General features: G+C 38.0%; 1 protein-coding gene across 1 annotated transcript in view; it reads right to left on the bottom strand.

Moving 5' to 3' along the window:
* The window catches only part of LOC140657522 (sodium channel protein type 2 subunit alpha-like), a 64,032-nt gene that overhangs the window by 16,929 nt on the left and 30,803 nt on the right, over positions 1-16,300 (bottom strand). The window contains exons 18-20 of the mRNA XM_072874671.1: positions 1,753-1,873; positions 1,223-1,377; positions 63-236 (exon numbers count right to left, since the gene is read on the bottom strand). Coding sequence (XP_072730772.1) covers positions 63-236; positions 1,223-1,377; positions 1,753-1,873 — 450 coding nt within the window. The remainder of the gene's footprint in view (positions 1-62; positions 237-1,222; positions 1,378-1,752; positions 1,874-16,300) is intronic.

Genomic DNA, 16,300 nt, shown 5'->3' with positions numbered 1-16,300 from the left:
CTGAAAACATAATATTCTGATTTTTAGAGCTTGTCATACAGGACATGAAAAAGAATACATACATCAACAATCAGGAAGTCCAGCCAGCACCACGCATTAGTGAAATAGGTTTGAAAGCCATAAGCCACCCATTTTAAAAGCATTTCCAGAATGAAGATATAAGTAAAAACTTTGTCAGCATATTCCAGCATGGTCTTGATAGTTTTACGTTGCTCTATGTATATATCTTCAAATGCCTGTGAAAAAGATTTTTGAAGCTATAATTAAATGACTTGCAGTGTGGTATATAGTAGCCAAAAAAGAATTTGAATTGGAAAGATATATGTGATGATAAGGCATATATCCTTCCCTCAAGCACAACTTTTGCTTTCACTCCATACTGTAGTCTTTTCATAAAGCTGGGTCCAAAGACAATATTCAGCTTTCAGCTGAGCTGAACAGTGATCTATGAAACTTACTGTAATACTGTTCTCCAAATCTCATTTTCATTCATTTCCATGGATAGCAATGACTTATTGACATAAGGATTTCCTTTGTGGTAGCTACAACTTTTTATCAAAATTATGTGAAGGATTTAATAATGACTCTGTGATACAGAACTTTTGAGGAACTAATAATTGAAACCAAACTATACACACTAACCCACAAAGCAATCCTGAACAGAGATTAATAACTCTCTTTTCAAAAGAAAATGTCTACACTGCCAGTGAATCACTGCGCATTGACCCAAGTGTAGCAAGTACACTATATTTTGCTCCTGCTATGAGGAACTAATTACTTCAGTACTTACTCAGTGCACCTGATTTAATATCAATCTGGTAAAATACATGACGGAATCACGTTGGCACCTTAAATCTCAGTTTGACAATTCAAGTTGCTGTTGGTAAGTTCCTAGCTCAGCTGTGGTTTATTTTAAATGTGTATAAGACAAAAAAAAAAGCTATTATCATCAATATGAAGACATGTGAATACCAGTCTGATATAACTAATTTATTTCCATTAACACTACATTTTGAACTTGCCAAACAATTTGTTTCATCGCCTGTGAGCAAACTCTTATGTATCCTACAATACATGCCAAATACTTGTTGATATATGCTGACATTAGAACATTTATGAATTGGATATTAAATTCTGATATGTTACCTGCAGCTATATAATTAACTGTAATTCTAAATGCTTGCTGCTTAAAATAGACACAATAGTTCCACACTGAGTTTACCAGAGCACCGCTGCTGAGAAGAATCATGAAGACAATGAAGGTCTCAAACCAGTTGTGTTCAACAATCTTATAGCAGGTTTTCCTAAGATTCCACCAGATTTTCCCTTTCCCATCTTCTACACTGACTTGACAGCATTTGAATCTCCGCACACAGCCTAAGTGCAATAATAAATTTTGAGATGTCAGAGTAAGGTAAATATTTATTATAAATCACAATGAACAGAAGTCATTTGGCTTATTTCAGTACTACTGCAATAGATGTTTGTAAATAAGTATGTCCTATTTGAGGATTTTTGTTTCAATATTTGAAGTTAAAGCTTTGTAACTCTTATAATACCTTCCAAAGAGAGAGAGAGAGAGAGAGCACGAGAACAGTACACCTGTGGCAGTACCTCTGAAGGAGTTACTAATACAAACAGAAAATACAACTATAATCACAAAGCTTCTTCTTGATTTTGAATAAAAATAGAATCCAGTCCAAATCAACACAGTTAGGGCTAATCACTTTGCATATATTTTGCTGCGCCTACCTTCTGTAAAACAAGCCTCTGGCTCCAGAGCTTCTTCAGGTTCTGCTTCTGGTTGTTCCCCTTCTGGAGGTAGTCCAATATCAACTGTGCTGCCTTCTGATGAGCTGGATGCATTTAATTTCTGTGAATGAAACCCCACATAATTATTTTTTTTCAATTTTATTTATTTTGAATAGAAGTTCATGTTTGAAATGCATACCAAAATATTTTGCATGTATTCCATGCTCCAACATTAAAATAATTTCTTATCTACAATCTATAATGCCAAATTGCTCTACTACAGGTGAGGTCACAAGATTAGAAACTACATCATGTGCATTTTCCCTATTGAAAATATTTTGATATTTTCATACAAGGAATTGCTGAAATTATTAGACTACTATTCTGAGCCACACATAAGAATTCTGAAATAAAATTTCAGTAAGTTAGGAGTGGGTGCCTTCCACACTTTGTACTGTTTAATTATTCCAATCATGTGGCTGCATTTTAGATTACACTTCAGATAGCATGTGTTAATCCAAATAATTTTCCAACATCATGACCAAACCAACAGCAAGCTGCACAGATGTATTTTCATGTCTCAAGGAAATGTTATTCTATCAAGTCTGTAAAATCTAAAAAGTTTGAATATAAACTTTTCATTATCATTGACATGAAAACACATGATATGAGTTGTATAGGATAGTTTAAGTCTCTTTATTTCCAAAAGAGCAGCACATTAAGAGCAGCAGCTGATATTTTGCATTCTCACTTGCCAATGCATTTTCTGAATTTATTGTGCATTTTGAAACTACTTATTACTTTGGTACAGTACACATACATGTCCAGTCACTATAAAAGCCCAAAAAATCTTTATTTTTGGAGGACTAAAGTGAAAACAAATGCTTTTAAAACACATACTGTCATAAAACAATACTGCACCAATGAATCATACTGATAATATAATCCAAATCTTCAAAATGATTCTTTCACACCATCACATTATGTTGGCAACAGACAAATATGAGTACTATAATAAGTAAAAGTAGTTTGATCATGGCATTCTATGACTCTTCTAATGTTATCACTATGTGGAGTATAACATCAGTAAAATGGCTGCATTGATAAGTAGCTAATTTTATAAAGGGAATGATGTAAGCAGATTTAGAATACAGTCCATAGGGAATTAATATTAGACAGAGAGATGGTCCATGGTAACATTAAAGATGTATCTTTGCTGACACTTAAAACTTAAGTTAGAGGCATTATTCCTTTAAAACATGTTTGAGAAGCTCCAAATTCTATACAGTTTTTTGTAAAGGAAATGTAAACAATATTAGTATGGGAATACAGAAAGTACCATAAGACTTTAATGAAATTTTATATTGCAGACAATATTAAGTATGTTCTTCAAACAAAAAGATTACTTCCTTTCTCCCCGACTCTGATTTTATTGAATCACACTGACAATATATCGTGTTGTGATTTTGACATAGGCTTAACTGTGATTTCTGTGTACCATGGTACACTATAGCCCACATTTTAGAGGAAGACCAAACAAATGGAAACATTTATTGTAGGGTACATTATGCATGAGATTTCAGTGATATCTGCACACCCGTTTCCTTTATGTTTCTTTGAAAATCCCAGCTTACATATCCATGTCTCATGTTTGTGCATGAGCTTTAGCATCTATGAGGTAAGGTCCAATGTACAAAGACATGGATGCACGCTTTTCTGCAGATTATTATTTACAAATTTCCCATTGCGACATATTCAAATTATAGATAATGCACAGCAGTTTGGTCATTGTGGAATACTGCCTCTAAAATGGAGAAACTGGAAAGTATGTGATAAATACTGTAGTCCTCAACTAAGGACCACAGCATTTAAACATTAGTGGAAGTCAATCATCAGTTTGAGGAAAGGCCAGAAAAACCATAAACACAAGGTACCTTCCAAAGAAATTTATATGTGGTGTTAAAAATTAATGTTTATCAATACAATACAGTAAATAATTTTTAAACTGAGAAGTAACTATCTGTTTGTATTATGTAGAGTTTTCTTAAAATGTTGCTTGCATCATTCCGATCTGGATAGCATTTCTAGCAGAATGCTGTAGTAGTAGCAGAGCAAAAAAAATTATGAACTGGTTAAACCTTAAGCTTGAAAGACCTACTGTCCATTCTTTTACAGGAAAATGAAGAGTTCAGTGACTCAGATATCACACAGTTAGTTTAATCAGTACATGTTAATTTTAAGAAGGGGTAATGAATTCGTATTACTGAAATTGCGTAAGACTAACAGTTAACTCAAGATGGAAGATTAGACATATCCACTATAAGGAGAGATCAAAAAGATCAGGTAGAAAAGGTAGAAAATGATACAGTAGAACAGTCAATTATCAGGAACATCAGAAAGCCATCTTTATTTATGTGGGGCAGTATGTATGGTGAGTTGTATCTTACAAGTCTCTTCTCACTGAAAATCTGGTGTGCTTCTTTTAAAGAGCTGTAATAATAATCACAGGAGTTAAGCTAAACAGAAAAATCCTAAATTGAATCAACAGCAGCTGATACTTGAAACACATCAATTAAATGCCTTATCCCACTGAGAATTCAGTTACTCTTCTGTTATTGATGTAACAGAGTATTTCCTTAGCATGCTCTTCTATTATACCTGAATTTAGCTTCCAACCTGATCAGTATATGAAGAAGCACATTATAAAAATTATTCAATAAATTCAATCTGTAATAATTCAGTATCATTTGGGGAAGAAAAAATTTAAAATTTTCAATGGAAATAATTACTTCTTTTTTTGTTTGTTTCTTTGTTATTTTTAACATTGAAATTATTGTATGGCATTCTATACAATATTTATAAAATTTAGTATGCATTACAAACAGCTACGAAGGTTTTATGATACAAAATCCTAAGATTTTACCAAATCAATTAAGTTCAGTATGCTAGGAAAACTTTTCAGTAACAATCACATATTTCCACAGCAAAGTTCTGCTCTGGTATAAAGCAACTGACCCAGGGACGTTGTACTGATTTCTATGTATTCAACACAAAATCACCTGGGAATGGACCATGTTATTGCTGATTATGATTTGTTCATATGCTTTAATACATAGGAAGACTTTTTCTACCACTTACTGTGACTTGCCAGTGTTCACACCTATGGAATCCAGCTGGATAGCTAGACTACTCCTAATTGCAGACCCTGATATGTTAGGTGTGTAGCATATGTCCCAGTTCTTTACCGTAATATATCTCAGAGTTACCTGTGTACCTGATAAATTCTTCTCTGCTCACTAGCATTACAAAAACTGGATTTAGGCAATGCTATATACTTAACATGTGTACAGCTTTTTTAAAAAAATGAACCTGTAGAAACAAAATAATCATCAAACCCAAACGTTATCTTTGATATAATAGCAAGTCCTTTTTAAGCCTTTTTTATACCATGGTTCTAGGTTTCAAAAGTATTCAGTCACCCAGATTATAAGAGATTTATCAGGGTCGAGTATTGGACACTCTTCAAGAGTTATGATGCTAGATTTTTTCTGAATAGTATGCTAAGGAAATTATTTTCAGAGAAATCTACTTCTCAAAACCTCAGAATGTACATACTCCATCTCCTTTTCACAGAAGACAATAAGGGGACAAAAGTACTTACATGGTTCTAAAGCAGCAATGTACTGATTATCATAGAGATTTATATATCTTTTACGTCACATCTACCAACAGCATTGCCAGTCATGCTTTAGTCAGCAAAACAGTACAGTATGAGATACAGATTTTAGTTTAGCTTTCAAGATAGAAACTGAAAGTGGAAAGCAGCTTGCCTATCAGAGCAGCATTGCAAAAAGCAGCAGCCAAGATTAGGTCAGGAAGTTTTTGACATAATTACTTTCTGAACCTCGACAACATCTCATGGATTCATACAATTCTGCTTCACTTACAGCCAGGCCACTTTAAGCTTCTAACATTTCTTTCTTTCTTTGTTTCCAAGAAGATTATCTGAGAGTAGCGGAACAGCTCTTAGTTTAACATCTTTAACAAAGCCTGAAATTTCATGATTGGCCAGGATGCCACTAATAGCTGTTGAAATCATAATTTAAGGGACTGAAAGAGCAAAGAACAGAATAGGCATAAGCAGGAAGATGGCAAGAAGAGAAACCACCATTTTGGTTTTGCTTTTAATTTCCTTTCCTCCCAAATGCCTATGAAAATGTTAAATAATGGAAATTATAGTGTTTTTATTTTCTCAGTGCTGTGTGGCTGTCAGTATGAAAATGAGATGTTCTGTGATATAAATGGCAATATTATATCCAAACTTACCCAGTCTTTTTCAGTACAACTATATTACCTATAAAATCGACCAAGTGGTAAATATCATTGTAGTTCCACTGGTATAATTAAGTGGAATCTGGATGTCACTCTTTCTAGTGCTTATACAGTCATGCATCATAACTCTATCAGTTCAAAAAATCAGATCATTGTAAGTCAAAGCAAAACAATTCTCTGATGATGAGGTGAGTAGGCTGAGGAGTATCAGGGAGTGCGAGAGAGAAGACGACTACTGGAATCTCACCCTACCTTCCCTGAGACAGGCCCAACAGGCAGACAGGATGCATGATATGGAGGATTCCCTATCCTCTCTCCGCCTGGCTGAACACAGTGACTTAAGGGATGGGGGACAATGGCGACAAGTTCCTGCCCAGCGCAGCAGGTGCGTCTCTTCTGTGACTACCCCACCTTCCCAGGTGCCCTGGCATAGTAGGTATGAGGCTCTGCAAGTGGAACCAAACAGTAATGAGGATGATGGTTCATCTAGCTTGGAGGTGTTGCCAAGGTTAAGTCAGCCTACGCCCTGCATCAAAACTGCTTCCATAAAGAAAAAAAGACCATTGTCGTAGGAGACTCCCTTCTGAAGGGAACAGAAGGCCCAATATGCAGACCAGACCCACTTCTTAGGGAAGTCTGCTGCCTCCCTGGGGCCTGGGTTAAAGATGTGAAGAGAAAACTTCCTACCTGGTACAGCCCTGAGATTATTATCCGTTATTGATTTTTCGGGCAGGCAGCGATGTAGTTGCAATAAGAAGTCCGAGGGCAATCAAGGGACTTTAGGGCCTTGGGACAACTGGTTAAGGGATCAAGACCACAAGTAGTGTTCTCCTCTATCTTTCCAGTTGCAGCGAATGATGAGGGAAGAAACAGGAAGAGTCAGGAGATCAATACCTGGCTCTGAGCCTGGTGTCACCAGCAGAATTTTGGTTTTTTTGATCATGGGTCAGTTTACATGACACCAGGCCCGCTGGCAACAGATGGGGGTACACCTGTCTCAAAGGGGGAAAAGGACCTTTGCACAGGGTTTAGCAGGGCTCATTGAAAGAGCTTTAAACTAGATTTGAAGGGGGAAAGGGATAAAACCAGGCTCACTAGAGATAAGCCTGGGGGCAGCACGCCAATGTTTGAGGGACGATGTGCTAGCGAGGTCCTTTGGTCTGCTGTCTCAGTGGAGGTAGGGGATGGAGATCCATGCAGCAGCAAAGATGCAAGGGTTATGGATGTGTTGGTGCCTGAGTATGGTCACGTAGGAATTAGGGCTTCTCCCTACAAAAAGGTGGCAGGATCAATAGCCCAACTGAAGTGCATCTACACCAATGCACACAGCATGGGCAACAAACAGCAGGAGCTGGAAGCCATTGTGCAGCAGGAAAACTATGATATAGTTGCCATCACGGAAACATGGTGGGATGACTTGCACAACTCGAGTGCTGCAATGGATGGCTAGAAACTCTTCAGAAGGGATAGGCAAGGAAGGAGAGGCGGTCGGGTAGCCCTGTATGTTAGGGAGTGTTTTAATTGTCTAGAGCTTGATGATGGTGATGATAGGGTTGAGTGCTTATGGGGAAGAATCAGGGGGAAGGCCAACAAGGCAGATATCATGGTGGGAGTCTGTTATAGACCACCCAACCAGGATGAAGAGGCAGATGAAATATTCTATAAGCAGCTGGGAGAAGTCTCACAATCACTAGCCCTTGTTCTCGTGGGGGACTTCAACCTACCGGATGTGTGCTGGAAATACAATACAGCAGAGAAGAAACAGTCTAGGAGGTTCCTGGAGTGTGTGTAAGAGAACTTTCTGACACAGCTGGTGAGTGAGCTAACTAGGGAAGGCGCCCCGCTGGACCCATTGTTTGTGAACAGAGGACTCATGGGTGACGTGACAGTTGGAGGCCGTCTTGGGCATAGCAATCGCAAAATGATTTGTTTCAAACTAATCAAAAAATGATGAGTTTTCGATTCTTTGAGAAGTAAGGAGAGAGGTCAGCAGAACTGCTACCTTGGACTTCTGGAGGGCAGAGTTTGGCCTGTTTAGGAGACTGGTTGACAGACTCCCTTGGGAGGCAGTCCTGAAGGGCAAAGGAGTCCAGGAAGGCTGGACATTCTTCAAGAAGGAAATCTTAAAGGCGCAGGAGCAGGCCATCCCCATGTGCTGAAAGACAAGCCAGCAGGGAAGAAGACCCCCCTGGCTGAACAGAGAACTTCGGCTGGAACTCAGGAAAAAAAGGAGAGTTTATGACCTTTGGAAGAAGGGGCAGGCAACTCAGGAGGACTACAAGGATGTCATAAGGTTATGCAAGGAGAAAAGTAGAAGGGCCAAAGCCCAGCTAGAACTTAATCTGGCTACTACCATAAAAGACAATAAAAAATGTTTCTAAAAATACATTAGCAACAAAAGGAGGGCTAAGGAAAATCTCCATCCTTTATTGGATGCAGGGGGAAACATAGTGACAAAGGATGAGGAAAAGGATGAGGTACTTAATACCTTCTTTGCCTCAGTCTTTAATAGTAAGACCAGTTGTTCTCTGGGTACCCTGAGCTAGAAGACGGGGACAGGGAGCAGAATGAAGCCCCCATAATCCAAGGGGAAATGGTTGGTGACCTGCTATACCACTTAGACGCACACATGTTGATGGGATCCACCCAAGGGTGCCTAGGGAGCTGGTGGAAGTGCTCACCAAGCTACTTTCAATCATTCATCAGCAGTGCTGGCTAACTGTGGAGGTCCCAGTAGACTGGAAGTTAGCAAATGTGATGCCCATCTACAAGAAGGGCTGGAAGGAGGATCTGGGGAACTACAGGCCTGCCAGTCTGACCTCAGTGCTGGGGAAGGTTATGGAGCAGATAATCTTGAGTGCCATCACGCGGCACGTACAGGACAACCAGGTGATCAGGCCCAGTCAGCATGCGTTTATGAAAGGCAGGTCCTGCTTGACAAACCTGATCTCCTTCTGTGACAAGGTGACCCACTTAGTGGATGAGGGAAAGGCTGTGCATGTTGTCTACCTAGACTTCAGTAAGCCTTTGACACCATTTCCCACAGCATTCTTCTGGAGAAACTGGCTGCTCATGGCTGGATGGCCAGGCCCAAAGAGTGGTGGTGAATGGAGTTAAATCCAGTTGGTGGCTGGTCACAAGCGGTGTTCCTCAGGACTCAGTATTGGGGCCAGTCCTGTTTAATATCTTTATCAATGATCTGGATGAAGGGATCGAGTGCACCCTCAGTAAGTTTGCAGACGACACCAAGTTGTGCGGGAGTGTTGATCTGCTTGAGGGGAGGGAGGCTCTACAGAGGGACCTGGACAGGCTGGATCGATGGGCCGAGGCCAGTTGTATGAGGTTCAACAACGCTAAGTGCAAGGTCCTGCACTTGGGTCACAACAACCCCGTGCAATGCTACAGGCTTGGGGAAGAGTGGCTGGAAAGCTGCCCGGCGGAAAAGGACCTGGGAGTGTTGGTTGACAGCCGTCTGAATATGAGCCAGCAGTGTGCCCAGGTGACCAAGAAGGCCAATAGCATCCTGGCTTGTATCAGAAAAAGAGTGGCCAGCAGGACTAGGGAAGTGATTGTCCCCCCGTACTCAGCATTGGTGAGGCCGCACCTTGAATACTGTGTTCAGTTTTGGGCCCTTCACTACAAGAAAGACATTGAGGTGCTGGAGTAACGAAGAAGAGCAAAGAGCAACAAAGCTGGTGAAGGGTCTAGAGCAGAAGTCTTATGAGGAGCGGCTGAGGAAACTGGGGTTGTTTAGCCTGGAAAAAAGGAGGCTGAGGGGAGACCTTATCACTCTCTACAACTACCTGAAAGGAGGCTGTAGTGAGGTGGGGGTCGGTCTCTTCTCCCAAGTAAGAAGCCGTAGGACAAGAGGAAATGGCCTCAAGTTGCACCAGGGGAGGTTTAGATTGGATATTAGGAAATATTTCTTCACCGAAAGGGTTGTCAAGCATTGGAATAGGCTGCCCTGGGAACTGGTTCAGTCACCATCCCTGGGAATATTTAAAAGGCGTGAAGATGTGGTGCTTGGGGACATGGTTTAGTGGTGGACTTGGCAGTGCAAGGTTATCAGTTGGCCTTGATGATCTTAAAGGTCTTTTCCAACCTAAACGATTCTATGATTGTTTGCAAATACTGCAAAAAACCAGGATCCCTAAATTATAGTCCACTCTGTACTTTATTGCTATTCAGAATTCCTTTGATCTACTTATTTATGAGCATTTGATAAATGAAAATATTTGCAAGAACGTTGGATGAAAGCAAAAGCATTGTAAGTAGCAGTGGAAATATTTGCAAAAGCACTCCCACTGGAAGCTCTTTAATTCACACAAGCAACAGTGAAAGGATATTTCTGAAACAGAGAACGGGATTGCTGTTTGTAAAGATTAATTAAGTGAACTCCAATTAACTCTAATATTAACAACTTAACATGATCCACTATGAATCACAATATGCCAATACGATGTGACCAATTCACAATCGAAAGCCTAAATACTTCAGAGTATCAAAGGATTTTGAATAATGAATATTTTAAAATCAAAATATGACTTATCAGATAAATTATTCCTTACAAAATATAAGACAAAAAGCTATGCAATAAGTATATTTGAATTCCACTCATTTACCAAACTGAAAGCAGCATCATACAACTATCGTGTTGTAAATATTATGGTAATGTTTAACAGGTGAGATGTAAATCATACTGAAGCTGGGGACCTTTTGGTCCAAAATCAGTAGCTTATTTACTAGACTGCTGAACTTTATTTATTACTGATAAGATGAGAATAAGTTTAAGTTTCTCAGGGCAGACAATTTTAGATGTTCGGGGAGGTAGTCAATTTGTGAGCATAAATTGAAGAGCTATGGTAAGACTGAATTGGGCCAGATCTTGCTATCAGTTTTCTCTTTGCACCTCTACACTTGCAAGTGTGGGCGTAAGTTAAGAGCAGAACTGATCTCTGAATGTTTGACCAGCCATATACCAGTTTTGTATGAGCTTTTTTAACCAAATGATGGTCACATGCTTTGACTGTGGAAATTAAATGAATTTCATGCTTAATATTGCTTCAAGTACTGCATATTAATCTCCAAAATAAGTAAATGCTTATACAAGTACTGAAGAAAAGCATTTCTAAGAAAAAAATTGTGAAAAATAAATGTGACTATCATGACTTTGCAAGTTACCTCCATTATAAGCTAAAATACAAGAGTATGAAAGTTTTCCAAAACAGCTAGCAGCCTTTCATTATCAACGCAATTTACAGATGGGCTTATATAAGCTTCTGATGAGAGACATGGCTTACATGTTACATATTCTGTCTTCCTTCAAAAGGAAAGAAAACCCTTCAGAAATAGAATCCTGAAAACTTTACCATCAAGACTGGGAAAGGTACATAGCATGCACTGCAAAATACTATTAAAATATCATAGAAAGTATAGCATCTGAACCACAGAAATAGTGGGGCTGCCGATCTCGCCTGACCATGCTGTGATGCGAGTCCTGTGACTCGGCAGAGAGCAGCTGTGCATGTTTGTACTTTATTGCAATGAATGGGACAGGATCATAGCTGAAGAGCATGCAGGCCAGTCAATATCCGTTAAAAAGTGATTATATAGTATATACATATAGATGTATAACTTGCTTAGGTAACCTGTGTAAAATTGGTGACACGATGCTCTGCCTCGCTAAAAGGCACCAGAGCTGCCCGCTTGACTGATCCAGCTTGGTTCTACTCCTGTGAGAAGTAAGAATGGTAGGAAATGAAGTTCAGGACACAGCACCTCTGCTTTTTTGCACTGAATACTGCTTAAATTAAAATAGACATTATTAAGGTGTCTGCAACAGCATTAGGAGATCCCATATTTTTCAAGGCATTTAAAAATATCTTGTAACTTGGTATATCTTGGTGTAATTACTAGCCTAAAAGTTACACTTAGCATAAAAATCTAGTTATTACACAGCTATACATGCACTACAAAATTTTCTATATAAACCATCCCCGTAGTACTTAAGGACCTAAAAAGGAAAAATTATTTTTATAGCTTCTACGCTGGATAGCAGTAATGCAGCTCAGGTCCATGGACCTTTACGTATAGGACAACAGACTCAGCACAGTGGCCCCATATTAATGGCTCTTAATGGCCCTACTTCCATGGTCAAGTTTTATTTAGGATTTGTTCTCTAATTCTGTTATTACATTGTATTCCCCCACTACCATTCTTATGGACACAATGTTCTCATAATTAATTCTGGTTTATGTTCCAGGCAATTTTCTAGAAAATTCCTTGTAAATTCACACCTACTAGCATGTACAATATTGTATGTGTTTTTTCTAGAAAGGCATAATGTAGTTAATATTTCCATCAAAATACTGGAAAATATGTATGTTATAATAAAGAATTTGCCAAACATTAATATACTTTATTAAAACTTGCTAATAAATTATAATTAGTTTGTAAAAATTCAGCTTATTGCCCTATACCACAGTGAATACATGTATGCATGTGTATACATAGGGAAAAGCAAAAGCACACGGACACACACTCATGAACATCTGGCTATCTTGTGCAGTGTTCTCACAGTACATGGATGCCTAAGCTGCCCTTCATTTGGGATACTGCTAACTGAACATGGTTTGGTTTCTAACTTCAGCTCTTTTAATTTGTGGTATAAGCAATGAAGTGACTGGCAGATCAACACTTGACAACAGCAGAATCATATAAATGGGAAAACATGAGAGGGCAGAAATGCGAGGCACATTACGGCATGACAAAAAAGAGGAAGCCTTGAACAAAAATCCATTTGTAATCACTTTTTAAATCAAAAAAATGACTTCTTTTGCTATGGATCATTTTCATGGCAAGAGTGTTGGGTCCTGTGACTAATGAGCCATCACTCTTCTCTATATCAAAAACCATGGTGGATAAGAATTACCTAGGGAAGACTAGGCTAGGATTAACATTAAAAAATGCACTTTTGTGATTAAAATCTATTTGAAATTTAGGCACTTAAATAAGAAATATGGTCACAATGTCTTTGCTTAACTGCTGTGTCTCTCTTGAAGGTGCCTGAAATTTGTAAACATTTCCCTTCAATTTTTCACCTTCAACTTCTGCAAGAGTAAAAAATTTTGGTCCTGAATATGCTCAGAAGACTTTCAGGCTTGAACAGCCAAAACGGCTTGGCACTAGCTCATTCCTGACTGAATATGCATTTCTTTGTCTTATCACCTGATCAGTTTGCAGTTCCTGAAGCATGATTAACACACACATTTACAGGATTAAGTGCCTCCAAGAATGCAATAAGGACACTGTTTTCTTTTAAATATTGTATCTGGAGGAGAAAGCCTTTCTTTTATGGTGGAAACTTAATGACTGGAGCTCATGTTTCAAATGTGGAATAATCCACTTTAAAATTTGTCCTATAGAAATTCAAACCAATGTTTTTGTCACCTGGTAGAGTAACCCAATTGGGGTCCTTCCATTGGGAAAAGGAAAGATTTGGCTAATGAAAACAGTTAGCAGTCATACCATCCTATTATACAGTGAAGAAATAAATGCACCATTGTCATTGTGGTCATACTCAGTCCTGCTAACCACCAGCCAATAGGTTTGAATAAGGTACATCCTCCACCTCTTCTACTGACATAATGCTCTTGTGGAGTAAATAGTTAAAGATTAAGTGGACTACAAAAAGAAACAAAAGGGAGAGTGTTGGTGATCAGGGAATTCATATAGGAAATTCAGGTTTTGGTCCCTATTTCAAGGCAGTTTCTGCATTTTAGCCACTGACTATTGACTGTTAAAAAATTATAAACAGATTTTGTAGCAGGAAAAGATTTCTTTCTCAAAACAGATGCCTTAATCATTAGGCACTACCAAAAGTCACGTTCCTTCTTACTACCAAAAGTTCAGTGAATTAGAAATTATTTTCTGCACAGCAATTGTAGTTTCAGCATAAGAAATGGAGAATACTCCACCAGTACAGAACAGTCCTGTGATTACATTTTTAAAAACAGACTTCAACAGCTAATTAATCTAATAATCACTAATGAAAATCCTTAAATTACTTCTTTCTCATTTTAATGACATATAGTATTTAAATTAGTAGAATCCAATTACACTTCCAAATTACTTTTTGCAGAGATGTTGCCAATTAAAAATTATCAGTTATAATCTATTTTGATAAAACTTCAGTTAATATGTACATAACTTCATAACCTTTAAAAAAAGAACAAGAACAGGGAAAGTATATAGGACAATTTAAAACATGGTTTACTACTACAGTGAGTAGTAGTAGTATCAGAATCAGTAACATTATCAGAATTGATCTGATATGGGTGGGAGCTTAAAATAAGAAAGGAAGAGAGGAGAGTTTTCCTGAGTGCATACTTCTGATTGTATTGGGACTTCACAGTCAACATCTCAGACTGTATCTGTATCAGAAGATTTTCTTTTAGTGTCATTCATACAGTAGTATCATCTGAAGCATCATTGCCAATTACAATATATCTGCAGAATAAACTAACAGTATCTTCTTCACACTTTCCAACTGAGGCATTTAGAATGCTTTATGAAAAATGATAGGTTTAAGTTGACAGCACCCTTGAAACTGATAGAAATACCATACTAACTTTACAGACAAATACAGGATGACAGATAGGTATTTATTACTTCACCAAGATAGCAATAAATATTTTGTGAAGAAATGAAAGATGATGAAGAAATCCAAAGTATTCTGTTTCCTAGTACTGAACTTCAACTCAAGGCACTTTATTCCCACACTTTCAATACATCCTCTGGCTATCACTAGTTGCTAAGCAGGGAAAAGGTTGAAAGTGATAGATGGACTTTAACATGATTAGCAGGAAAAAAAAATAAACCCAGAAGGACCAGGCCTATACCAAGAAACTACGTGATTTACAAAAAGACAGAAAAATAACCTGTGCCTTTACTGTCATATGCAATCATTATGGATGACCTCACTGATAGGCGGAATATGACCAGATTAGCAGTAGAATTTGCTGCTCCTTTGGCAGCAGTAAGTTTTGAAGCAGTTAACAATGGGACTATAGAACAATGGAACAGCAGAAGAATGGAAGGACAGAACAATGCACTAGCCCTGTGTGGGGTAAAGGTGCCTGAAGAAGATTCCTTTTCTTATCCTATGTACAAAGATAGAATAGAATCAACCAAAATCCTACATTCAGACCAAGAAACTTCCATATAATCACCCTCTTCGTTACACAGAACAATTAAGCGTTAAACTACAACAACTTCTTCTGCTTTGTTCTACACCCAAGCCATGGTTTTGAAGAGTAAGATAAATACAAATACAAACAATCTGCAAAAAAGAAATATTTTTAAAAGAACAATAAAGACATTTCTGATAAGAAACAAGAAAATATGACTAAATGTGTGATGCAGTCTGTACAAAAAAAGATCTCAGGGTGAGAATTACTAGAATCTTATCCATATTTATACCCTCAGATTCAAGCACGAGGAAATCACTTATGAAAACTTTTATGTTAGTTTATGTCTATGCTGTCGCATGCAGTACTGTTCAAAAATACCCATGCTAATTCTGAATGAACTAGCATTGGTACTGAGCATAGCATAGACTTACTCCACTTCAGGTGGTGTGCCTCCACCATGTACAACTGTGCAGCACAGAGCACTGGGTTAACACAATAATAATGGCTTTGGCATCCACTGTGACTCACTAAGCGCTAGCTCGGATTTGTCCATTTGGCACCACATTGTGACAGAAAGAGGTACATTTTATTACAGTCACAGTAGGTAACAGATTCAAATATCTTAAAGCTTTAAAAATGACAATGGGTAGCCATATGAAAGGACCTTATATTGAGATGTAAAGCTTCATAACTTTTTTTACCGTAAGGCCATTACTTCACTTCTTCAGTGGTTCTGCTACTATCAGACGGATTATTAGTGATTTATATGAAATCATTTAGTGATGCTGGTCCAGGATTCCAATGTACTTATGATGTATCTAAATGTATTTTGACTATATCAAAAAGGTTAAAAGCATCAGAACGGACTGTTAATTTGACAGGAGGCACTCCAGAAAGCAGACAAAAGAGTAAATAAACTGCACTGATGAAATAAGCATGGAGAAACTTGTACAATCCCCACACATTTTCTAAGACTTTTGGTATCCAGGGCTATTAAATTGGTTCATTATCTTGTTAATGATTTA

Source organism: Ciconia boyciana, chromosome 10 (assembly GCF_034638445.1).
Source record: "Ciconia boyciana chromosome 10, ASM3463844v1, whole genome shotgun sequence".
Classification (NCBI taxonomy): domain Eukaryota; kingdom Metazoa; phylum Chordata; class Aves; order Ciconiiformes; family Ciconiidae; genus Ciconia; species Ciconia boyciana.
The sequence above is the reverse complement of the archived record's forward strand: the minus strand, read 5'-3'. Positions and strand labels throughout refer to the sequence as shown.